We start from the raw sequence: 26823 nt of genomic DNA, 5'->3' as shown, positions 1-26823 counted from the left end.
CCAGTCTGAAAAAAAAACTTACTGAGGGTGAGATTATCTGTATTCAGTTTGATTAGACATAGATTTGCTCATTTTATTTTATTTTGCTTGGTGACTTACTTTGTTCTGTTACTACTTGGAACCACTTAAATCCTACTTTCTGTATTTAATAAAATCACGTTTTACTTATTAATTGACCCAGAATATGTATTAATACCTGGGGGAGCAAACAGCTCTGCATATCTCTCTATCAGCGTTATAGAGGGCAAACAATTTATGAGTTTACCCTGTATAAGCTTTATACAGGGTAAAACGGATTTATTTGGGTTTATACCCCATTGGGAGTTGGGCATCTGAGTGTTAAAGACAGGAACACTTCTGTTAGCTGCTTTCAGGTAAATCTGCAGCTTTGGGGCAAGTAATTCAGACCCTGGGTCTGTGTTGGAGCAGATGGGAGTGTCTGGCTCAGCAAAACAGGGTGCTGGAGTCCTGAGCTGGCAGGGAAAGCAGGGGTAGAAGTAGTCTTGGCACATCAGGTGGCAGCTCCCAAGAGGGTTTCTGTGATCCAACCCGACACAGGAATAATCACTTCCCTCGATGTGCTGGCAATGCTCCTACTAATGCAGCCCAATATGCCATTAGCCTCCTTGGTAACAAGGGCACACTGTTGACTCATATCCAGCTTTTTGTCCACTGTAATCCCCAGATCCTTTTCTGCAGAACTGACGTTTAGCCAGTCAGTCGGTCCCCAGCTTGTAGCCGTGCATGGGATTCTTCCGTCCTAAGTACAGGACTCTGCACTTGTCCTTGTTGAACCTCATCAGATTTCTTTTGGCCCAATCCTCCAATTTATCTAGGTCACTCTGGACCCTATCCCTCACCCCCCCAGCTTAGTGTCATCCGCAAACATGCTGAGGGTGCAAACCATTCCATCATCCAGATCATTAATGAAGACGGTGAACAAAATTGGCCCCAGGACAGACCCCTGGGGCACTCCGTTTGATACCGGCTACCAACTAGATATTGAACCGTTGATCACTACCCGTTGAGCCCAACAATCTAGCCGACTTTCTATCCACCTTATAGTCCATTCATCCAATCCATACTTTTTTAACTTGCTGGCAAAAATACTGTGGGAGACTGTATCAAAAGCTTTCTCCATATCCACAGAGCCAGTTATCTCATCGTTTTATTTCATTTTATTTCGCTTATTTTATTAAATAAAAGAGAAGGCCTATAAACTGCTTGGAATTCGGCTACTCCAAATGAATTTGTTAAAATGGTCTGTAGATTAGGGAAAGGGGGGTTTTCTACTGCCAACTAAAATTACTTACAGGTATTTTAGTGGAACAATGATGACATCCAGTGGCCAGTTACATAAACCACAGATTCATATTTCTCTTGATAAAGTTCTACAGTTCTAGCTCCCTATTTAAATCCAAAATACTGGTTTAAAATACAGAAGCCATGTATCTGTTTAAAAGATGACCTGCAATTTAAAAATATACTAACCATTATCCAATTTTGCAGCTTACAATTTTTTTTAGAACCTAAATTCTTTGTCATACGCAGAACCCTTTGTTTTGCAATTTGCAACTTAATATTACCTCCAAGCATCGATCCTGCCACCTGCGAGCTAGCATCTCAAGAAGAGGAGGTCTAAATTTCTCCAGTCCCAACAGGTCAGGGAGCATAACACAATGCATAGCAGCTAGTTGACTCCATCCTGTTAAAATATGTTAAAAACAGGCATAAAAAACACATAGGCAATTTTAACATCAAAAGGTCAAAATAAATGCATTTTATTTAAATGTATTCAAAATATTTTTGGATTTACTCTGGCCACTGTTCTTGGGACATGCACTTTTTCCCTAAGGCTAAATTGCTTCTTAGGGAACAGTGTGGAAACTACTCTGGATACAGACAGACCTCTCACTGACAAGATCAGTGTCTTAGTAAATAATATGCAATACTTTTTCCTGTAAGGTAGATATTTCTACATAAAGAACAATATTACTGTTGCCATGAAAAAACAAATACACAGCTAAATCTCTGTTCTAAGCTAAATTCAGACAAGTTTGTCAATTGCAACAACTCACAAAATGTTATATAGTAGCAAGAAGTCACAAAAATCCAGGTTCAAAAAAAAACAAATAGGACAAAACAAAACAAAAATTACACAGATGAGTTACTACTACAGATGTGAGGTATATTTAAACAGCAGTTAAAAGAATCTTTGCTGAGATCAAAAGAGGGCTGTGTGTCAGCTAAAAACATGGACATCTGTTTGTCGCTGTCATCTGAAGCAGAACAGAATTCTTTTCCCCTCTGTCATGGGAACCTAAGGTTTAACCCTACATAGAACTTGACCCAGAGTCCATGAAAATTATTGGGCATCTTTCCACACTTTTCAGTGGACACCGGATCAAGCCTCCACAGCACATATGAGCTTCCAGTACCAAGCACACAAATTGAATTGACTCTCTAAGTCTCAGATCCTGCAAAGAAAACTAACTGGTCAGATCCCTACACGCGTGTAGAGCCCCAGACTTAGACTGGGAGTCTACCTGCCTGTGTCTCAGTGCACTCTGAGAATCAGGGTCTCAGTCATAATCTACATTGTGGTCTTGACTCAACAAAGTATTTAAAAACATGCTTTGAGACTTAAGAAAGTGCTTAAGTTCATTACTGAATCAGGGACTATACATAGAATAAATGCAAAAACAAAAAAACAAAACAAAATCCATGAATTCATTCAACATTGAAGCTGAGATTTTAAAAAGCACCACCCTGAAATTCAAAGGAAGTGTAAGTCAGCTGGCTCGTATATACATTATAATTTGCATTACTTTATATGGAGTTTAATGCTTTAATATTCAAGTGCAACATGTCCAGATTACAGTCATTAAGCATGTAAAGTGTCAGCAGTAATACTGCACATGTTGTTTTTGTACTTCATTTCATTTTTAGTTTTTTAAAATATTATTTTAAACAACAAATAGAAAAGGTGCTAGTTTAAAGTGACCTACCAGCACGTGAAAATAGAACATACATACAATTCAATATTTGCATGAAAGCTTGACCTGTTCATTTAAATCCTTATTTCAACATGTAATGCTTCAGACATATATTCATACCATAACACACTGAAGCATCACACCTTCTATGTTTTTTTAAAAAGTCAGTAAAAATAAGCACATCTAGCTTGTACAATATGGTATTTTAGAATGTTTATAACTTATTCCATGTAAAATTTCTTGAATTGTAATCTTTATTGCAGAAAAAGACCCTCTCTCTTAACTGACTCAGTGAGTACTAAAAGTCAGTGGGGCTTTCCAGGGGCTCAGGAGTCCACCATGAAAAGTGAATTTCTTGATCAGGGTCTTGATCTATGCCAAGTTTGATTTATTTATTTATTTTTAATTGTTTGTAAACTCTAAAAATTATTTGTGCATGGAAGGCATCTCAATATTTTCATTAACTATGGAAAGGTCTTTCCTTCATTCAAAGATACCACCAAAAAACGTACAAAAATAATTTCAAGCTTTCCTACAGAAAAATTAATTTCTGAACTAATAAAAAAATCAAAAGAAATGTCATCTTTAAAAGGTAACTTTCTGATAGTTATTAGCACTTGAATACAGGAGCACAGAATGCTATTCCATCCTCAATGACTTTGTGGCTAGCACAGCAGCCCTTACAAGCACCTCCTAGCTATGGGGCTGAGTATTTTCAGTAACCTGTAAATTAATCATAAAAATTCCATTTCAGCTGACACTTCCTATAAAATTTCTCTATACAGAAGCGACATTTTAAAAACTGGATTTTCTCAGTCAAACAGACAAACAATTTAAATCCAGCTGTTTTTAAATCACATGAATACAAAAAAGCAGAAAAGTGAAATGATTGTAAAAAATCTTTGTGTTTCTATTACTTCCAATCTTTTTGTTTTGTTTTTAAACAATATTTTAGGGCTTCAGTTCACAATGTAGATTGAGTAACACTGGTATTATAAAGAACATCTGTAGTACTCAAGTTTAAGAAATGACAACATACTCATACTAATAGTTATTCTCAAGAATCTTTACTACGAATTTGATATTCCTATCATTGCAAACTGTAAAACAGAAATTACATCCACAACAGAGAAACTAATCTGTTAAACATAATACTAAAAATATTTAAAAAAAAATTAAAAATGGTTTCATAGCTCTAGAATTCAAAATGCATATGTTGCCATAGTTGTGGCCATCCAAGGTGCCTGAACTGGAGCTCCATTTATATATGTAGGCGTGGCAAAATTCAATTTATATTTTTTAATAATTTCAATGGAACGTATTTGTCTTAGGGCTGTCAAGCGATTAAAAAAATTAATCGCGATTAATTGTGCTGTTAAATAATAGTAGAATACCATTTATTTAAAGATTTTTGAATGTTTTCTACATTTTAAAATATATTGATTTCAATTACAACACAGAATACAAAGTGTACAGTGCTCACTTCACATTATTATTTTTACTACAAATATTTGCACTATAAAAAACAAAAGAAATAATATTTTTCAATTCACCTAATACAATTACTGTAGTGCAATCTCTTTATCATGAAAGTTGAACTTACAATTGTAGAATTATGTACACAAAAATAACTATATTCAAAAATAAAACAATGTAAAACTTTAGAGCCTGCAAGTCCACTCAGTCCTACTTCAGCCAATAGCTCAGACAAACAAGTTTGGTTACAATTTGCAGGCGATAATACTGCCAAGGTTCTTGTTTAAAATGTCACCTGAAAGTGAGAACAGGCGTTCGCATGGCACTGTTGTAGCTGGCGTCGCAAGATATTTACATACCAGATGCACTAAAGATTCATATGTCCCTTCATGCTTCAACCACCATTCCAGAGGACATGCGTCCATGCTGATGACGGGTTCTGCTCGATAACAATCCAAAGCAGAGTGGACCGATGCATGTTTATTTTCATCATCTGAGTGAGATGCCACCAGCAGAAGGTTGATTTTCTTTTTTGGTAGTTTGGGTTCTGTAGTTTCTGCATCTGAGTGTTGCTCTTTTAAGACTTCTGAAAGCCTGCTCCACACCTCATCCCTCTCAGATTTTGGCAGGCACTTCAGATTCTTAAACCTTGGGTTGAGTGTGTAGCTATCTCACATTGGTACCATCTTTGCATTTTGTCAAATCTGCAGTGAAAGTGTTCTTAAAATGAACTACGTGCTGGGTCATCATCTGAGACGGCTATAACATGAAATATATGGCAGAATGCAAGTAAAACATAACAGGAAACATACAATTCTCCCCCAAGGAGTTCAGTCACAAATTTAATTAACACATTTTTTTTTTAACGAGCATTATCAGCATGGAAGCATGTCCTCTGGAATACTGGCCGAAGCATGAAAAGGCATATGAATGTTTAGCATATCTGGCACGTAAATACCTTGCAACGCTGGCTACAAAAGTGCCATACGAACGCCTGGTCTCACATTCAGGTGACATTTTAAGTAAGAAGGAGGCAGCATTATCTCCCCTAAATGTAAACAAATTTGTTTGTCTTAGTGACTGGCTGAACAAGAAGTAGGACTGAGTGGATTTGTAGGCTCTAAAGTTTTACAGTGTTTTGTTTTTCAGTGAAGCTATGTAACAAAAAAATTCTACATTTGTAAGTTACACTTTCATGATAAAGAGTTTGCATTACAGTACTTGTATAAGGTGAATTGAAAAATACTATTTCTTTTGTTTATCACTTTACAGTGCAAATATTTGTAATAAAAAATAATAATATAAAATGAGCACTGTACACCTTGTATTCTGTGTTGTAATATAAATCAATATATTTGAAAATGTAGACAAAAACCCAAAAATATTTTATAAATTTCAATTGGTAATCTATTATTTAGCAGTGCGATTAATCGCGATTAATTTTTTTAATCACGTGAGTTAACTGTGATTAATCGACAGCCCTAATTTGTTTATTTTAAGCATCCTTTTATTTTTTTAATTTTCACAGTTGTGCAAAAGTATGGGTTTTAAGCATTTTTTCTTTCATTTTAAATTTTCACAGTTGCGGGAACGTATGTGGGAGAGGGGTCAGATAATAATTTTATGACCGTAGATGTTGAGATTCAAAAAAAGGTAAAAGTTTTATACTTGTTAACATAATATGTCAAAATATACAAAGTAAATAGCCTTAAATCAAACTCACGTTCTCATGCAGCATTTTCCTTACTTTGCCTATCTGTAAATTTTAATCATCTTTTCATCTTTTGTGAGTGTTCAGTGAAATTGATGTTTATCAACATTTACTGATAAAAATCAAATCCTTGCAAGCCAAGATACAGGACAGAGAGAGGGGACAGTTGGCACGGTGTTATCCTGTGAGGGCCCCTCGACTTTGGAACATGCTGCCCTTCCCAGTCCAATACAGTCCTAGTTTGTCAACCTCAAAGGCATATGTTTTTTCCCGTAACTGAGATACACTGAAATGATTCTGTTTTCTAAATAAGGGAGGTTTCAAATGGAAATAATGTCTATAAACAATTCTCATAGATTTAAAGTAAACATGATTTACACAAAATTCAGGAAATATGAATTAAAACTAATCCTTGTCAACATTTTTACCCAATATTAATGATCAAAGTTGGAGACGACAAGTTTCATTTTGCATCTCTCCCAAAACAAATGAATATGCAGATTAGAGAGTCATGTCATAACAATGATAACGACATTAGTTGTAAGTAAATGACGAGTAGATAGAAAATGTGGAGAGAATACCTTCATTTACTAAGAAACAGCTACGTAAAGTAGGAGCAGGGTCAGAGCCAGAGCGATCAGCTTCAGTGCTAGAAGAAACAGCAGGAGCAACTTGCAGAGGAAAGAAGAAGAAATAAAAAAAAAAAAAAAAAAAAGAGAGAGAGAGAGAAAGAGAGGAAAATGAAGATAGACATTTCTGAAAAACTGATTAGTGTTACTGAAAAATGAAAAAAGAAAAACTGAGACAAACTGAGACTATATCAACTATAAAATAAAAATATTCTAGGTTTTACCAGAAGTGTAACATCAGTGACAGAAAGACATGCAGTTGCAGAAAATACAAAGATACTAACATAAACTTGCTTATTTGGAATAGACAAGACTCACTGTAAATTAAGGGCTTTCAAATTTGCTTTAAAATATAGCATGAATTCACAATATTACACAGCACATCAACTAAATGCAGCTAAAACTCAAATCATATCTGTGAAATTAAAAAAGACACCAAATATGACAGTTTAAAAAGATTAGTCCCAAAACTAAGCGATTTGCTATTTCCTACTACTAGTTACAAAAACTAGAAATAGATACTCCTATAACAAGGCATCCCATCTAATCCATCGCTCTACCACTGAAGGAGTGCTTCCTACAATTCTAGTTTAGTCTAGTTTTAAAGGTCTGAAACTATTAAAACCATTTTAAAATTACACTAAATAAAGCCCTATACAAATAAACTGTAGCAGAAAACCTACACGAACATATAAAGTGTGTACTATAATAAAGTAGAACTACGCCTGTAGATAAGCAACTTTTAATGTAACATTGTACAAAACTGTAATTGCTAAATTAAAGTATTTCAGGCTTTGATATAGCCATTTTGTAAATTGCATAATCTCTTAGTGCAAAGGCAGTCCAAAACTAGTAATAAACATTATAGTCCCACTAATGCTCCATGACTCAAATTATCATATGAAAAGACAGGCAAATCTTATGTCACACACATTCTACAAGCAGAGGTCAATGTTAAGATTTAGAGGTCACTATTTGACACTTCCTTCCTATAGAGAAATTACCATATGTCATGCACAAGCATCTTCAAATTAATCCCTCTCCTTTATTCCATTGCAGAACAACAATAGGTTCAGGCTCCTGAACAGATTAACCATTGTCTTCTAAATGGTATGTTTGCTTTTCATGCAATGAACTTCTTTTGTCACTGTAAGGACATCTGCATCAAAACTACTTTTTTCCATAATTTCCATGCGAACGCATCATGATGGCACGTGTAAAGTGAAAGTATATCTAGCATAAATTGCCAACCTTTTATTTTTAATAAAAATTAAATGTACTAGAAATGGTAAAACAATAAACCCTGAATTTGATTTATGAGAATAAAAAGTTTAGAGAGTTTTATAAAAAATAAACTGCCTGGTAATTTACTTGGAAAAGTATCTGTTCATTTTCTTAGGATAGCTCCCTCCAAATGTCACTATTTATATCAATCACTGTAACTGGAAGTTACAACAGCTGGCTCAAATAGCCCAATGACATTGGACTCTAGTGTTCTCAGGACAGATACTGGTCAAAGTGATGGAGATCAAACATGCCACAATGTGCACTAATTTCACTTCTACTAATTGATCTTAAAAAAATACAATAAAATAAAATAGCAAAAGAAATCAATGAGAAGACAAGATACTACAAGTACCACATATAGGGATAAAGAGATAGGAAAATATTGACTTTAACCTACGAATACCACCTGGAACTGAAAGATACTAAATAGAAATGTGGAGAAAATCAGAATTCAGCTTCCCATAAACAAATATATAAATCTAGTTTGGAGAAAATAGAGGTATAATAAGCATAATTAAGTTTGTAACAAACACTACAAAATTTAAGTTGAAAATGACTATTTAAATAAGTGAACATGTCATGCTATACAGGGATTTGACACCAACGCATAATTTCATTTTTGCAGATTACATCCTAATATAATTCAGTTCCCAACTGATGTCTTTAAACATGTTATTTACTATCATAATTAGGACTGCCACTTGGATGAAAAATGACAGGTTTTTCATTCTGAAAAGGATAACACTCATACAAAATGTATGACTTCTTTACAATCTCTACTGAGCTCTCCCTAATTTTAAAAACTGTCTTTCTTTAAGAAAGAAGGAAAGTAAATGGGTGAAAAGGGGAAGATGTCTTGATCCAATAACATTCAATGGGCAACTAGTCTGGATCTTTTGTTACCATAATTTTGCCATTAAGCTCCAGTTCTCCATTAACCTTTCATCTCATCCCAACTTTGGCCCTGATCCTACAAACACATATTTTGAGTACATTTATGCATCCAAGTCCTGAAGCCAAACTGAGTTGAGCTCCTGTTATCTAATGAATGTACTGGCAAACATTAATGCTTAACAAAAGAATGAAGATTCACAAATGTTGCTGCCTAGCAAATTTCCTCTTCGAAGAAGAACCCCTCTCTTTTTGTGTCCAAGATGAGAATACCATCTTTTAGAGAAGAAATACAAATTATCCCTTGTGCCTAGTAGCTTTCCAAATGGTAAAGCAAATCCACAGCTTTTTTGATTGAGCTAGATTATAAATAAAGCAGCACAATGGCAAAAGAAATGGTTACTTACTGTAACTGTGGTTCTTCAAGATGTGATGCAGACGTGTATTGCACTTAGGTGTGTGTGCACCTAGTACACCAGAGCTAGAGAATTTTGTCTAACAGCACCTGTAGAGGGGCAGTGCTCACGCCTCTTGCTCTTAACCCCTCCCCTGGCTATATGGGGTGCCCCCCCCCAAATTTCTTTGCCCCCAAACGCCCAGAAACTAGACTCTGATGCAGAGGGGACGGATGGTGGATCATGGAATACATGTCTGCATCACATCAAGAAGAACCACAATTACAGTCAGTAACAATTCATTCTTCTTCGAGTAGATGCAGCGGTGTATTCCACTTGACTTACAAGCTGCCCACAGAAGGTGAGTCTAGGGGTCTATTTAAACAAGGCCTCCTTCCCAATGTTTGCATCTGCTCTGGATGCTGTGGTAATGGCATAATGGTTTGTAAATGTATGTATCAACAACCATGTGGCAACCCTGCAAATGTCCAGTCTCGAGACGTCACTTAAGAACACTACTGATGTAGCTTGTACCCTCACAGAATGAGCTTTCACCTGTTTCATATGCAGTCTTGATGCAGGACGTTATCCACTTAGAGATCCTCTGTGAGGAAACTGCCTGTCACTTCAGAGGGTTTGTGTATGACACAAACAAACAAGGTGAAGCCCAAAAGGGTTTAGTCCTGTCAACATAAAAGGCCAGACATCGTCTGACATCCAAAGTGTGAAGATGCTGCTCCTCCAGAGATGAAAGGAGCATAGGAAAAAACACAGGCAAATATACTCCCTGGTTTAAATGAAACTGAAAGACCACTTTAGACACAAATTACAGCTGCAGCTGCATCATCACTTTGTCTTTGATGGCAGAGCCTCCTTACATGCAGTTCTCCAAAACTAGCAACACTCACACTCTCCTTGCAGATGTTATCACCACGAGGAATGCAGTTTTTTGACATAAGAAGGGAAAGAGGCAGGATGCCAGAGGCCTGAACAGAAGTCCCATAGGGGCTGCTAAGAATGTGTTACGGTCCAACAAGGGAACCAGTTCCTGCACTGGCAGATGGAGGCAGAGGATTCCTTTTAAGAATCTCACCACTATGGCACTGGAAAACACCAATCTTCCAGAAATGGGTGGATGAAAGGCTGAGATTGCTGCTACATGCACCCTCAACAAGTGAAACTCAAGTCCTGGTGGCTGAACATGCAGCAAATATTCCAAGATGTTTTGGCACAGTAGCCAGCAATGGCTGAACTCCAAAGACCAGTGACCAGATTGAAAATGCATCCACTTTACCGAATAGGCCATTCTGGTAAAGGGTTTTCTACTACTGAGTAGGACCTGTCGAACAGCCACTGAACACTGCTCTTCTTCCTCATTCAACCCTGCAGCAGCCACGCCATGAGATACAGGGAGCTGAGCACGGGATGCAGAGTGCAACCATGATTCTTTATAAGCAGGTTGGGATGGAGAGGAAAGGATATGGAAGGCTGAATCAACAGTGCAAGAAGGTTGGAAAACCAGCACTGCCTCAGCCATGCCGGGGCAAGGAGGATGAGCTTTCAGCTGTTGTCCCTTGTGGCAAACAGATTGATCACTGGATGCCCCATGCTGCAAAGATGACTCACAGAACACTGGGCTTCAGAGACCACTCGTGATTCAGGGAAAAATTCCTGGTGAGATGGACCACGATATGATTCTGGACCCCTGGGCAAGTGATCAACTATCAGAGAGTTACTCTAATCAATGCAGAATTGCCACAACCTGATCGTCTCTTGGCAGAGCATGCTGGAGTGTGCTCCTCTTTGCCTGTTCACACAATACATCACAGTGGTATTGTCGGTAAGTATGTGAACTTGATGTGGTCTAGGAAAGTGAGACAGGCATTGTTGATGGCCCAAAGCTCCAGGACATTGATATGCAGTGGAGCTTCCTACTCCGACCACAGGCCCTGAATCTTCAGCGACCCCAGATGCGCTCCCCAACCAATCAGGGAGGTGTTGGCGAGAACAGTCCTCACTGGTAAGCACCGGATGAAGGGAATGTCTTGAGATACATTCCCTTGATCCTGGACTCCTTGCACTGGTGGACAGTTCAATGAAGGGAGGTACAGGCCTGAGCCACATGCGAAGAGGGCAAAGGTGCACCTTTGTGAATTGAATCTCCTGAGTGCATGCAGACATATGGCCTAAGAACCTCAGGCATATGTGAACCTTCATGGAAGGCTGAGAATGCAGATGGAGACAAAGGCAGCAAATTGTCCAGAAAAAGTTGGTTAGCAGAAACACTTTCAAACTCGTAGAGTCTATTAGGGCCCCAGTGAACTTGATTTTCTGAGTGGGAACCAAGATTGACTTTCCGGTGTTTAGGATGAGACCCAGATGGTTGAGTAAGCGAAGTGTATGTGTAAGTGAGAAAGGACTTCTTCCCTGGACCTGTCCCTGAGAAACCAGTCATCCAAATATGGGAAGACATGGATTTCCTTTTTCCTGAGGTACGCTATCACCGTGACCATACATTTGGTAAAAACCCAGGGGGCAGAAGACAGACCAAAAGGGAAGGACTGTTTACTGAAAATGGCAGTGCACTATAACGAACTGGAGAAATGTCCTGGGGCTCAGGAGAATTGCCACATGGAAATAAGCATCCTGAAGGTCCAGAGCAGCAAACCAGTCATTCTGAGTCAAAGCGGGGAGGGTAGCTGATTGGGTAACCATGTGGACCCTCAGGTATCTGTTATATTGGTTGAGGTTGCGGAGGTCAAGCATAGGTCTTAACCCTCCCTTGGATTTGGAAATCAGGAAGTACCTGACACCGGTGTTCTGGAGGAACTTCCTCTACCACTCCCAAGACCAGCAAAGAGTTGAGCTGCTTGAGGAACAATATCTTTTGAGAAGGGTTCCTGACAAGGGTCAGGGAAGAAGGGGGGAAGTTTGGTCATCTTTTGTATGAAGCAGACAGTTAAATGTCATGTGATCACACTATGTTAATATCAGCACTTCATTATACTGATTAAAAAAATACATGGATCTTAATCATACACATTTTCATATGGAATATCATAGTATTTTCTTTTTACAGCTAGAAACCAATACAATGTTATCATCACTACAGAGTAGCTAGACCATTTCAGTCTAGAGCTAAAATGTCACGTCAGTTATCTCACAGGCTTTAATTTTACCTTGTTTAATTTGCCCTTGAGCTGCATTACTGGAAGCTGGTGGGGGAGCCTTCATTTTAGACAAATCTGGGGTGCCTGGCCTAGGAGGCCTAAAAACAAAATGAGACAAAACATTCAAAGCTTATTCTCCAAAAGATGTTTATTCTGATTTAAGGTGTCCCATTAAAAGAGTGTCCCATCAAAACACTTTAGTTGCTATTAAAATTAAGGCTTATTAGCAATTCACAGATAATCCTAATTTCTCACCAACTATAACTGAAATATCATCAGTATAATTTATTTAGAATTTCATAAACTATTTAAAAGTTATTGAGAAAACAATAAATACAAATATGTGAGCCTAATTCTCACTCTCTTACAACCATTTTATGTGCTGTAACACCAGTTAAGTCACACTGGTGTAAAAAAACCCATAACAACATATAACATAATGGATACCCATATCATGTTCATCTAGTGTGGCTGTAATAGGTGTTCAATAGCACAAAGCTATAAAGAGTAACAGAATTAAATAAAACAAAAATATTGTTTTACAATAAAAAAAAAATCAAAAGGCAAACAGGTTATTGCAAGATAAGTAAATACACTGAATCCTTTTCATACCTGATTGGACCCTTCTTCATATGGTCTCCAATAAACGTTGCATTAGTCATACTCATCAAAGTATTCGCCAAAGAGATAATAGACAGGAGATGCTGAGTAGTGACTGCACGTGATACTCCATATGTCCCCCTTCCTAGTCCCTCTGTAATGGACATTTTCCTTCCTACTTCCACACTACCATATGATGGTTTGCCTATGGACTGGTTATATCCTGGAAGCATCAGAGACATGTGGCCTCCTCTAGATAGCAGACCAAAGGACACAGAACAGTGCGGTTTAAGCATGCCAAGGCGATCAAGACAAACATCATCTAGATCTTCATTCAAACCCCAGGCATGAAGACAGGACATAAAAAGCTTTGCTGTGTCCATGGTTAGATTATACTCTAATAGGGTTAATGGTTTAGATTTGCTGGAGCGATATTCTGGGTCACTGTCTTCCCTTCTCTGTCTCATTGATTCTTCATCCTCATCTTCATCATCAAGAAGATGTTCTTTTATGTTCTCTTTGATCGTTTCCTTGACTTGCTGGAAGAGCACTGCTGCTCGTTTGCCAGCCAGAAAAGACCCCCCCTTATCAGAACTGCCAGATGCTTTCTGTAAATTCTCTGGGGAAATGAGTGCAGTATTAGGCCTAGAGGCTTCTTCAGTCAGTAGCTGAATAATCAGAGCTTCTACATCAAAGAAGAGCACATGTATATCTGGATCTGTTAGGTTAGTCTTTATGGCTTGAACCATCAGAGAATTGTGTGAATATTTAGGCAAATTCCCCTGCAATTAAAAAAGAAAAAAGAAAAAGTACAGATTAAAATGAAAACAACATCTTCACTTTATTAGTATTTTCAATCTTTCCACAAAGTTAGTTTATAAACATAAGCATCACAGGTAAGAAAAGTTTGAGAACTCATGAGATTTAAAATATGTAATGCAAGTGCCAATGGAAAACGTTATATGATTCCATTTAAGCCACCATACACAAGAGAGGAAACATAATAGCTTTGAAATATCATTGGGCGGGTTTTAGCTTAAATACATGCAAATTTTAGTTATATAACTTCATCAATGAAATACCAATCATTAGTTCACCAGTCACTTCTCATTGGTTCTTTAGATCATGAACCCTAAAAGATACAAATATACAAATAAACCCATATATTCTGGTCTATTAAATTCAAACCAAACAAAAGAAAGAAAACCTTTGGTATTTCAGACACTAATAAAATTTAAAAAAAACAAGGGGATAATCTAGCCTACTATGCCAATGTATGTGATCAGAAGCTGAAACAAAGTAAAATAGATATTCCTTAAGTTTGCATTTTTCTCCACTGTTCCACCCCTCTCCCCCAAAAAACAAACAAACACTACCGATAGAGAAAAGCCAGCAGGGGTGTAAAGAAGAAAGGAATAAACAACACCAACATTGATTTCTAATTACTATTAGAATTCTATTTTCTCCCTGTAACCAAAGTAAACATTAACTCCTGAGGAAAACACATTTATATATTTATATAGCACTTGAATACCTGCTACATCAGAAATGTGATAGTTTCCTTTTAAAATGTCATATATACAAAGGGCAATTGCTAAGCTATTATTCTTGCTGCACAGTTTAAGCAATGGACTGCAATATGTAAGGGTCTGAGGGGGAAAAAAATAAAAGGATTGATATGTGATCAATGTATAGCATTTCTAAAAACCCAAAATGTAGAAAAACTATAGGTGGAGAGCAGTGACTAGTTGAGTAATCAAATTAGGTGGGTTTTTTTGGTACTTGATTGCCGTCAGCTACTGTTTCTTTTTCTTCTGAAAATTCAGTCTTTTGTTATAATTTACAGAATTGTAAGATTTGAGGGGACATGTACCTGTATCTTTGCCTTCATGTTTAAAGTAACTGTCCACTGGGAATACAATGGTTATTTTTCATCATTTAAATTACCATTTCCTTGTACAAGGCCAGGAACAAATAATAAAGTTACCTTTAGCACTTTTGATATCCATCAGATTGAATGGTTTACTAGAGCATTGCTGAATTTGGTGAGAGCTGGACAAGCAGTGGGGGCGGTTTAGGTTGGATATTAAGAAAAAAACTATTTCACTAGGAGGGTGGTGAAGCACTGGAATGGGTTACCTAGGGAGGTGGTGGAATCTCCATCCTTTGAGGTTTTTAAGGCCCAGCTTGACAAAGCCCTGCCTGGAATGATTTAGACTATAACAGGGTTCAAAAAAGACCTAGATAAATTCATGGAGAATGGGTCCATCTATGACTCTTAGCCAGAATGGGCAGCGATGGTGTCCCTAGCCTCTGTTTGCCAGAAGCTGGAAATGAGTGACAGCGGATGGATCACTTGATGGTTACCTGTTCTGTTCATTCCCTCTGAAGCACCTGGCATTGGCCACTGTTTGGGGACAGGATGCTAGGCTGGATGGACCTTTGGTTCTTATGTTGTCTTTTATCATTTTTCTGTGTTAGTTCATTGGAGAGCATAGTCATGGTCTGATTTCACCCACTGAAAAATAAATCCCACTGACCACACACCCCTAGTTGTAACATACCACCCCACACTAGCACACATATAATCAACAATTACAAATCATGCTTGATAGGGATCCATCCTGAAAGAAATCTTTCCCGCACTCCCTCTTCTGGCCTTCAAACAATGCCCCTTCCCCCAACCTCACCAAGCTCATCATCAGAAGCAAGCTCCCCACAGACCAGGACACACCAACTTAAAGCAGCACCAAACCCTGCCAGAACAGATGCAAAACATGCAGACATATCTCCACTACTATGAAGATAAATAACCCCCTCAACACACCTCTCAAGATGAATGGGTCCTACTTATCACAACATGTAGTGCACCTCATCCAGTGCATCAAATGCCCCAACAAGAACTATGTGGGTGAAACCTGACAATCACTGTGCTCTCCAATGAACTCACACAGAAAAATGATAAAGACAAAAACTGAGGAAGAGCTGTGTTGTTCAAAAACTTGTCTCTTTCACAAACAGCTGGTCCAATGAAAGATAGTACCTCAACTACCTTGTCTCTCTCATATCCTGAGATCAACACAGCTACAGCATTGCAAACAACATTGAAATTGCCATACAGATCAGACTAACACTCCGTCTAGTCTAGTCTAGACTAGAATAACCTGCCCTTAGTGTAAGTTTCTTCCTAACCAGAGGTAGATAGTGACTGGCTTATACGTTTAAGCTCTATATCTCTTCTAACACAAACTGTTGTTCTATTTAATATAATTTTGGATATGCAGAGGCTGGTATCACTGATGGAGGTGGGATTGACAACTTAGTAATATATAAGATGCTATGATAGGCAAAAACAAAGGAAAGTCTTAAAAATGAACATTATCAGTTTGTATCTGATATAATAGAAATACGGGAGCCAGTGGAAAGATGTAAATAGCAAGGTGATGCAATCAATAATAAAGACCCCTATTATTTTTCCCTTCTGTTAACTAAACAGCCTTCTTTTTTCCCACTACTCTTTCCAACTAGAAGTCTTTCAATGTTTCTATCATAAGTTCTTTTGAGGTGAAGCGATTAGAAGCGAATAAAGTACTCAAGGTGAAGGCTTAGTACCAACTTATATAATTATATTCTCAATATTATTTTCTATCCCATTCTTTATACATCCTAACATTTTGTTTGCTTTTTGACTGCCTCGGTGCACTGAGCAGATATCTTTCTTGTGCTGTCCCCAATGAAGGCTGCATCTTTCTTTGAGTGCTTACAATTAAATTTAGAACCCATCGAGCTGCATGAGTGCTTTACTCCTCCAAGATGCAGTACCTGGAATTTTTCAACATTGAATTTCGGCTTCCATTGTGGTGACTATTTTTGCTATGTTTTTAGGTTCCCCTTGAGTCCCTCAAAGTCTTATTTAGACTAACCTAAATAATTAAATCTGCAAACTTTTGCAACTTAACTGTTCATTCCATCTCCAGACCCTTAACAAATCTGTTCAACACTGTAAGTCCTCGCAGGGATCCTAGATGCATACCGTTTAACATTTGGTCAATTTGAAACCTGGCCATTTATTCCTATCCTTTTTCTCTGTCTCTTTGCTCGTTTCTTCTAATCCAAGATAGTACATCCTTTCAACCCCATGGCTACTTCATTTCCTTTAACAGCTTCTTGTGCAGGACTTTGTCACACACTTGTTGAAAACATAGGTAATTGACATGTACTCTTTTTCCTTGCATCACCATTTTGACATGATCAGGAAATTATAGTAAATTGGAAAGGCATAATTTTCATTAACAGAAGTAATGCTGGTTTGTCCCCCATTATCTCCTGCTCATCTAGGTGTTTTATAAAATACTCTAATTATTATTTCAACCATTCTAATAGATTAGTATCCTTATTTCAGTACCGAATTCCCAAGATCATTCTAGCACCTTTTTAAAAGAAAAGTACATGTGCTATTCCCCCATCCAATAGTATAGTAGATTATTTTAATGAGAGTGCATATTTATGTTAGAAGCTCAGGTCACTTCACACTTGAATTCCTTCAGAAGTCTTGTATAAAGATTATGAACTCTTAGTTATTTGGTGCTGTTCATCTTATCAGTTTCTTTCAGAATTTCTTCTTTTGACATTTCTGTCTTTTGCAGTGCTTCATTTATTACCTGAATGGGGTCATTATCACTACAGCAGATGTTCAGGAGAAGACAGACCTTATCTTCCTCAACTGCTTCCTTTACACTCTGATAAGGCTTATTTGTTTTTGAGATCTTCATCTATTTACTCCACAAAATTCCTCTTAACCTTTATAATTTCCAATTTACATTTTACCTGAAATACTTTATGTTCCCTTCTACTGGCTTCAGTTGGGAGGGATTCACACTTTTTGAAGGATACTAGCTTACTTCCTGAATCAACTTTTCTGTGTTATTTAGGACCAAGTCAAGAGTATCCTCTCCTCTTCTGTGCGCTAGAACTAATGCTAAGAAGCAATCATTTAATGGGTTGAGAAATTGCTTCTATAAACCTTGCTCAGCTGTGATATGTGGCTAGTTGGGGGAGTGGGGAGAGGGATCAAAGTAATCATTATTGCATCTGTATTTGATTTAGTTATATCTTTGATTTTCCTCCACAGTGCACTTTTAATGTATTTTCCTGATTCAGAGGCTGGTAGTACAATGCTACTAATATATTTTTATGATGATGATTTGGAATTGGTATGCATACAGATTGTGTTACATGGTCCTTTCCACTTGAAATCTAATGTGATAAAATTTCTACATAGTCTTTCAGATACAGTGCTATTTCCCCACCACAACCTAATGTGCGCTTCCAATACAGTTTATAATATACAACAAAGTGCCCTGGTTTGACATTCCCCATGTTTCAGAAGTGTCTATTACAATCAGTCTCCATCCAGTCTTCTTTAGCTAGGCATTCTAGCTCACCTATTGTTTTGCTTTTAAGCTTTTTGCAACAATATATAGAAATGTATAGGTTTTATTCTTGACCACATACCTTTCCTTGAAGCCCTGTTATTTCTCTGGAACGTACTTGTGATAACAACCTGGACCTTCTTCATTTCGGTTTTAATTTCTGTTTGCTGAATATACAGTTTTGTATTAATGAAACCCCTAGCAAATGTCTTTGGGTATGTCTATATTAGAAAAACTACAGTGGCACCGCTGCAGTGACGATACTTACTATAGTAACAAAGGGAGTGCTTCTGTCACTGTAGGAAATCCACCTCTCTGAGAGGTGTTAGCTAGGTTGACAGAAAATTTTTTCTGTCTACCTAGTGGTGTCTACACCAGGGCCTAATTTGGCTTAATTACATTATAGAGGGCATACATTTTTTCACAGTCCTGAGCAATCTAGCTTACCTAACTCTGTAAAGTAGACCAGCCCTTAGGGCATATCTACACTACAAACTTCCACCACCACAAGTTACATCAGCATAAAGCCGCCGCAGTATGCATGGCGCTTGTGTGCATGCATACTTGGCTCTCTGTGTCCGCCCTGCAGTACTCACCAGGAGTGCTCGTTTCAATGCACAGTGCAGTACACCATGGGTAGGTATCCAGTGTGCAACTCGCCACCATCCAGCACACTGACTTATGGGAAGTTTTGGCAATGCATGGTGGGGAAGAAATGAGTCATGCAGGAGTGACTTGGACAGAAGGGTCAAGTTCACATCATGCAACTTTCTCGACCCCATAATGCCATCTCTGTACCATAATTTTTGTAAATCCCACAAACCCACAAGGGACTTGTCACGGTCCGCCATCTCTGACAGAACGATGGAGCCTGCACAGCTCTGCACTATTGTCACAAGTGTTGCAAACACAGGATGCACAATCCTCTGGTATTTGCAGAGCCGCAAGAAGAGCCTTGGGGAACATGACAATTTCCTGGAGGTCAGATTACTGTGGGACATAGCAAGACCCAATTAAAGATTGTTGCTGGCATTCATAGCGCTCCAAATGGTGGAACACCACTTTTGGGCCTGAGAAATGAGCACTGACTGGCGGGATCGCATCGCAATGCAGGCTTGTAATTATGAGCATATTCCTGGATCGGTGTGCCAACCTTACCCCAGCCCTCAAATGCAGGGACACCAGAATGAGAGCTGCACTGACAGTGGGGGAGGGAGTAGCAATCACACGGAGGAAAACTGCAATGCCAGAAATAATTTTGCAGTTGGAAAATCCACTGTGGGGGTTATTGTCACACAAATGGGCAGGGCCATTGGTCGTCTCCTCCTACACAGGAGCAAAGTGCAATGGATGACTTGCAGCAATGGGGTTCGTGAACTGTGGTGGAGCGATTAATAGCACGCATATCCCTATTTTGGCACCAGACCACTTTGCCACAGAGTACATCAACAGATAGGGCTATTTTTCTATGGTTAGGGAAGCACAGGTGGATCACCAGGGACACTTAACCAACATCAGTGTTCGCTGGTCAGGGACGGTGCATGACTCTTGCATCTTTAACACTGGACTGTTCAGAAAGCTACAAGCAGGGGCTCTCTTTCCCACCTGGCAGATGACTATTGGTGATATTGAAATGCCCATAGTGATCTTGGGGGACCCAGCCTATGCCTTACTACCATGGTCATGACACATACACTGGCCACCTTCACAGCACCAGGAGAGATTCAGCTACCGGCTCAGTAGGTGCAGCAAGACAATTGAGTATGCTTTTGGTATACTGAAGAGGCGCTGACATAGTTTACTCACAAGATTGGATCTCAGTGAGAAAAATATGGTTTAGCTGCCTGCTGCACTTGCATATTTGTGAAGTAAAGGGGAAAAAGTATACATTATAGTGGAAGGTAGAGCTGGAACTGCTGTCGGCTGCGTTTGAACAGCCGGATACAAGGGCTATCAGAAGAGCTCAACGTGGAGCTATACGGTTCAGGGAGGCTTTGAAAGAGCTCTAACAGCGAGCCACAGTAATGCACTGTGCTCACCCCGGTCCTGCAGTTTGGAACTGTTAGGAACTGTGTGATGCTTGGTGCACATCTATGGAATGTAACAGACAATGCACCCTATTAACTTTGTGGCACTTGCTGTACATTTATGATTATTACATTGTTTGTCAGGGATTCTATGAGCTCTGTCAAAGTTTACAGTCACAAGTAAGTGGGTGCTTTCAATGCCACCAGCCATTTTGCAAAATACATTGTGACTTAATAAAGATGAATTATTTTCCGAACAATAGAGTTTTACTATGTAATAAAAACACTTCAAAAAATTTCTGTGCAAGTTAAAAGCAAATACATTAAAACCTTAACAAATTTATGTGTAACCCTTTTGGGGTTTAGTGAGGGTGGCCCCTTTAAATCTTTGTCCTGAGTGGGGAGCGTGAAGGGAGGGAGAGCAACAGGGTATGTGTCTGGAGCACCACATAGAAGAACTATAGCAAGCAGCTCCCCATATAGTGAAGCAGCCGAGAACCTGCCCAAAGTCTGGAGCGGCTGACCAGGAACACCCCAGGACAGGAGCAGCACTGTGCCAAGGAGGAATCACCTGAGAAGGACAAACCAGAGCTGCCCAGAACTGTATGAGGCAGTGAGTACTGAGGCTTGTGACCTTGCATTGGTAGTAAGAAGGGAAGCTGTAGCTAGCTAGGTGGGTTTGCAGAGAGTGCCAGAAGAGGCACAAGAGGGGTTTGTCGGGGAAAGTTTAGTGGTGCCAAAGACAACCATGAACACCCAAGACTCACCACCAGACTGGAACTTTGCCCAGGACTCCTGAACTCTGAGTGCAAATGCATGGCTTGGTGTTTTCCCTTTCAGACAGTGATACCACTGGGCCTGTGTTGAATGTAACACTGTGTTACCGCTCCCTATGTCTTTCCCCTGTTGTTTTTCTCCATTCATCCCTCTGTGAATAAGTATTTCACTTTCCTAGATTCACTGTACTATTCCAGTGTGTGTGTGTTCACTCCGGGGGGGTTGTATCAGGTGCCCCTGGGGTGGAAGGGACTTTCCCTGCTGTGTTCCTACACATGCCTTTTCTTGGCTGGAGCTGCCTGCAGAGCAGACTCCATCTTGGCAACGAGGACGCTAAAGTTATATATGGAACAGAGCTTAAAGGACAGGGAAGGAATATTCATGTCCATTTTAGCTACACATACATCAACCATGGCTTTAACAGGTCAGTGTATGTGAAGCTGTGTTTGTCCTTAATGTCCCTCGATGTGGAGTGACGGGCAGGAATGTGGGCCCTGATGCCACATGGAATGTTGAGGGAAGTATAGGGAATGTTGCCATTCTCCATGGACTGCAAAGGGAGGCAAGCCCACGAGTGTTGAAACTGTAGGTCCAGAATTGTCTGCAGCATCAGCGTTTGCGGCCAGAGAAGCCCCATTATGTCCTGGTGCATCTTCCTCTCTGACTCCTTGGCCTTTCTCCTGTTCACTCTTTCCTTCGCCATACAGTTTGCAACATTCATGGATCCATGCCTTCTGTTCATGGTCTGATGCAGCACTGGCTTGCAGGATCTCGCTGAACATGTCACCCCTAGTCCTCTTCTTTTTCCTCCTTATCTGGCTCAAGCATTCCACTGGTATGGAGGGGGAACCCCTCAAGGCTACAATGGCAGCAGCTACAGATAACACACACAGGTACCATTGTTAGTACAGTCATACGAGAAAGCAGAAGTTAAGATTCAGAATTCCCTTCCCTTGCTCACTTAAAGTTTTAAATAATACAGGCTTATTGACACTTCTGGTTCAGAGTTCCTGTGCACGGTGCCACTCACAGGAGGAGGGAATTGCTCAGTTGAGTATGAGTATTGGGCAATGACACTGAATACTTGCACCGTTTTCGTAGGCGGTGATGATTTTAGCTAATCTCACTCTGGACGGTAACAAAGGCAGAGAGAATACAGCTGCTGCTGGGGTCCCAAAGCCACCCCTAGCCAGCATGCTGCTAACCTGTTTAACCTGCTGAAGTTATCACCGACTAGCATAGGAAACTGTCCAACCGCAGAGGAAGAAATAAGGCTGCTAGAAATCTTTGGAAGAGGATTGCAGAGTACCTCCGTGAACATTTCAAAGCGATCTCTAAGGAGGATTCACAGGACTTCTGTTTGTACACAAACTGCTCTGCATGGCCCTTATTTCTACAGGGGAACAAAAAGCAGATAACTCCCTCTCTCTCTTTGTTATACCAATACCTTTTCTAGTACGAGCAAATTGATGAAAAGTCAATAGCTGAGTCCTGCTAAATTGGAGACATCACTGTAATGAGAAACACTCTTACCCGAGGATCCTTCCCCTGTGTTGGGCTCACTCACGCTTGACTGCCAGTATAGTCAGTACTGACTGGACTGTGGTGGAGTCTCAAACCCTCCCAGCTGCATGTCCCCCATTCTTCTCCTCTTCCTCCTCCACCTCATCATCACTGTTCATGTCAGGGTCCTGTGATTCTGGCTCCTCGGAGGTATCCACAGTGGTGTGCATGGTGGTGGTGGGGTGTCCACAAAGTATGGCATCCTGCTCTTTCTAAAAACGCCACATTTCCGGCTTGGTACCGGATCAACTGTTGGCCTCCCTGGCCTTCTGATATGCCTGCTGCAGTTCCTTTGCTTTCATGTGGCACTGCTACTGATCCCTGTCGTACCCCTTCTCCTGCATCCTCTGTGCAATCTGCTTATAAATGTCCAATTTTCTATGGCTGGTCCATAGCTGTGCTTGCGCAACCTCTTCTCCCCACAGGCTCAAGAGATCCAGCATCTCCTGTCTATTCCAAGCCAGTGCACATCTGGAGTGCGTACCCAGCATGGTCAGCGGGGCAGTTGTGCACAACAATGGAGAGCTGCTAAGTGTGCTCACCAAGCTGGACAATCAGAAAAAGGCACTTCAAAAAATTGCTGGGCTTTAAAAGGGAGCAGGTCGGGCCTTCTGGACTCCGTGACTCCTGGACAGTGGAGTGCACAATTGTGGTCAGTGTTAGGCATTGTGGGACAGCTGCTTAAGGTGTATTGCAGTGTTCATTCATCCTGCATTGACCTCAATACATGGACCATGGCCTGTATACTGCAATGATGCCTGCTGAATTGGTGTTACTGCATCGGTGTATTGGGGAGCACAGAGACACATTCACAGCTAGGTCGATGCAAGGCGGCTTACTTCAACCTAACTTTGAAGTATAGACCACGCCTTAGTCTGACTCAAGTGTTCCTCTGTATCTGGTAGTATTCCCTCACATCCCTTTCCCTACTTTAAATATTCCCCAAAAAAAACCTTTTTGTGCCAGCAGTCTAAATAAGATGCTGCCTATCCCATTAAGATAGGCTATCCCTTCCTAACAAAGTTCCCCACCAATTCCTAATAAATGTCAACCACTCTTCTTTCCATCATGCAGCCATCCATGCATTAAGACACTGAAGTTCTCAATCTAGTAGTTCCTGTGCACCAGAAGCAATTCAGAAAAAGCCATTATGGAAGCTCTGGTCTTAAACTTTTCCCCAATCATCAAAATTAATCATTCAGGATCTCTCTCCCATCTCCTGATATCAGTACCTGTACAGTAGAACCTCAGAGTTATGAACACCAGAATTACAAACTGCCCTCATTTTGAACTGGAATTATGCAATTAGGCAGCAGCAGAGACCAAAAAAAGGCAAATATAGTACAGTACTGTGTTAAATGTAAACTACTGAAAGAAATAAAGGGAAAGTTTAAACTAAGATTTGACAAGGTAAGGAAACTGTTTCTGTGCTTGTTTCATTTAAATTAAGATGGCTAAAGGCAGCATTTTTCTTCTGCATAGTAAAGTTTCAAAGCTGTATTAAGTCAATGTTCCGTTGTAAACTTTTGAAAGAATAACCATAACATTTAGTTCAGAGATACAAACATTTCAGAGTTACGAACAACCTCCATTCCCAAGGTGTTCATAACTCTGAGGTTCTACTTTATGTACCATTACTACGTCTTCCTTAGCACTCATTAGAATGTTTTTATAAAAAGCCATGTAAGATCAACCCATTTCTCAACCAGTAGGCAAGTCTCAGTGCTATCACATGCTCATTTGTCAATATTTCTAAGGACTGAATCCCCTAACATGCTACCTGGTCGACAATTTAGTCTCCTGGAGAGAACTTCTCAATGCATTAGGCATGAATCAACCTCCTCTCCTTCTGCCAGAAGATGGTCTCATCTGTCCTTCCACTCAACCTCAGTCTCCACTCATGATCGACTTCCTCACCTGGAGTACCATGACAGAGGTATGTCTGCTCCAGCATCTCTGTAAATAACTATATGTGCTGTCTTCCTCTACTCTTCCAGTTCATCAACTCTGACCTCAAGCTGCTGTTCTTGGACCTTGAGATGCATGAGCTGCTTGCATCAGGAACATACACATGCCACCTGGCTACAAAGTGAATAGTCACACATGTAAGTAATCTAACATTTGCTCTTACACAGAGTTTGGATTGCTTAAGAGGCCCATGGAAGTATTCATTTTTAACAGATGTTTGTCAAGGGAGGGGGCCAGCTGAAAATACATTCCTAAGGACTGATTTTAAATATGCAGAACCTACTTTAAATATGCAGAACCTACTTACAGCAAGTTATAGTGTGCATGGAGGCTCTCCACCAAATCAGAACTCAGAGCAACTGAGTTAATCTTCAATAGCACCTGTTGCTCTGCTAAATATTTTTTCCACTTCTCCTCTTAGTTCAGCATCCCAGTTTAAATCCTCATTTCTTTTGCCCCATAAAAATTAGACTCTCTTTCCAGCGGTCTCTTCACTTTGGACATGAAGACAATTATAAACAAGAACCTGTTCTCCCACCCCCTTTTTTCCTGTTACATTTTAGTACATCGCTCAACCATCAGCAGCAGCACTGACTGAACACCCAGGTGGCCTAAGACAGTCAGAAAAAAAAAAAACACCAATGAATAGCCAAGTTCTGTGTTACAGGAACAGAAAATCAAGAAGTTCCATTTACTTAATAAATTAGCCAGGAAAGACAGATCACAGGAAATGAGAGTGTGGAAGGAAATTATTCAATTTCTCAGTATCGATGAGAAAAAGCTGAGAGAGAAGAAGCCATTTTTAAACATGTTATTTTTTTAAATGGTATAATAGCGGGGGGGGGGGATCTGATTTACAATGCATTAATTACTCTTATGGCTTATGTACTATAAAGTCTAATAATTTATCAGAATACAGTGTACAGAACTATATTCATTTATACAAGACATTTTGTTTATGGCTGGAGGGGGGACAATATAGTGAAAGTTAGAGATAACATAGAAGAAATATTTTAGCTATTAAAATCTCTACACATACATTGCTACCAATGCATCTCTTATATATGCTACCCACTATGGTTGAAAGATAGATATGCAGTGATTAACAACATCTTAATTAGATTTGGAAAATTTGTTCATTAAAAATGGACTCATCTAGAGCACAGTTTTGAAATCATAATTGTGCAGCTGTAATATTTAAGAGTCCAACCCTACAAGCACGCAAACAGACACATTTGAGTTCAATGGGAACAATCACATACATAAACTTAAGCACATGGCTAGTATTTGTCAAATGAAACATGGTATGCTTAAGGATATACTGTATAAATATTAATGAAATGATTTTGAACATAGAATATGTAAAAAAAGAAAAAAACATGGCTCTAAAATGGGAATGGATCTCTGATGCCCTCTGCTGTCCTATTGTTGTCACTACTAAAACACTAGCAAGCATTAATATCAGAATCAAATCATTTCTGAGGATTCACTTCAAAACTTAAAGTAGGCTAATTTAATTACCTGATACTCCAATTTGACAGGTTACTGTTAGGTATGAGAATTTAATTATTATTAGTGCTCACATATGAGGTATCAGAATTTAGCCTCTGTTAAATTTTAATTTTCTTCATTATAGGCAATAACTTGAGCAGGTGACTTTCCCATCCATTCTATGACAAATTCATAAGTCCTTTGTAGGGGCAAAGCTTATCCCCTTCCTGTGTTTGACTCCAGTAACAAACAAATGCACATGAAACAAGTCCAGCCCAAGCCTTCTCTTCAGGCTTTACCCCTAAAGTTCCTCCTTGAGAGTTACTTAGCTACCCTCTAGAGTCCCTCTGCCTCAGACCCAAGATATCTTTGTCAGGGAGCCTAGTTTTGAAGTTTGCTTTCTCCCTTTT

General features: G+C 39.4%; 1 protein-coding gene across 1 annotated transcript in view; it reads right to left on the bottom strand.

The window, feature by feature from the left end:
* The window catches only part of WDR7 (WD repeat domain 7), a 437463-nt gene that overhangs the window by 333918 nt on the left and 76722 nt on the right, over nucleotides 1-26823 (bottom strand). The window contains exons 15-18 of the mRNA XM_029910906.1: nucleotides 13168-13937; nucleotides 12565-12653; nucleotides 6765-6854; nucleotides 1587-1705 (exon numbers count right to left, since the gene is read on the bottom strand). Of these exons, the coding sequence (XP_029766766.1) occupies nucleotides 1587-1705; nucleotides 6765-6854; nucleotides 12565-12653; nucleotides 13168-13937 (1068 nt within the window). The remainder of the gene's footprint in view (nucleotides 1-1586; nucleotides 1706-6764; nucleotides 6855-12564; nucleotides 12654-13167; nucleotides 13938-26823) is intronic.

This window comes from Terrapene carolina, unplaced genomic scaffold (assembly GCF_002925995.2).
Source record: "Terrapene carolina triunguis isolate 2854851 unplaced genomic scaffold, T_m_triunguis-2.0 Scaffold69, whole genome shotgun sequence".
Lineage (NCBI taxonomy): Eukaryota > Metazoa > Chordata > Testudines > Emydidae > Terrapene > Terrapene triunguis.
This window is presented reverse-complemented; position numbering and strand designations above follow the sequence as displayed.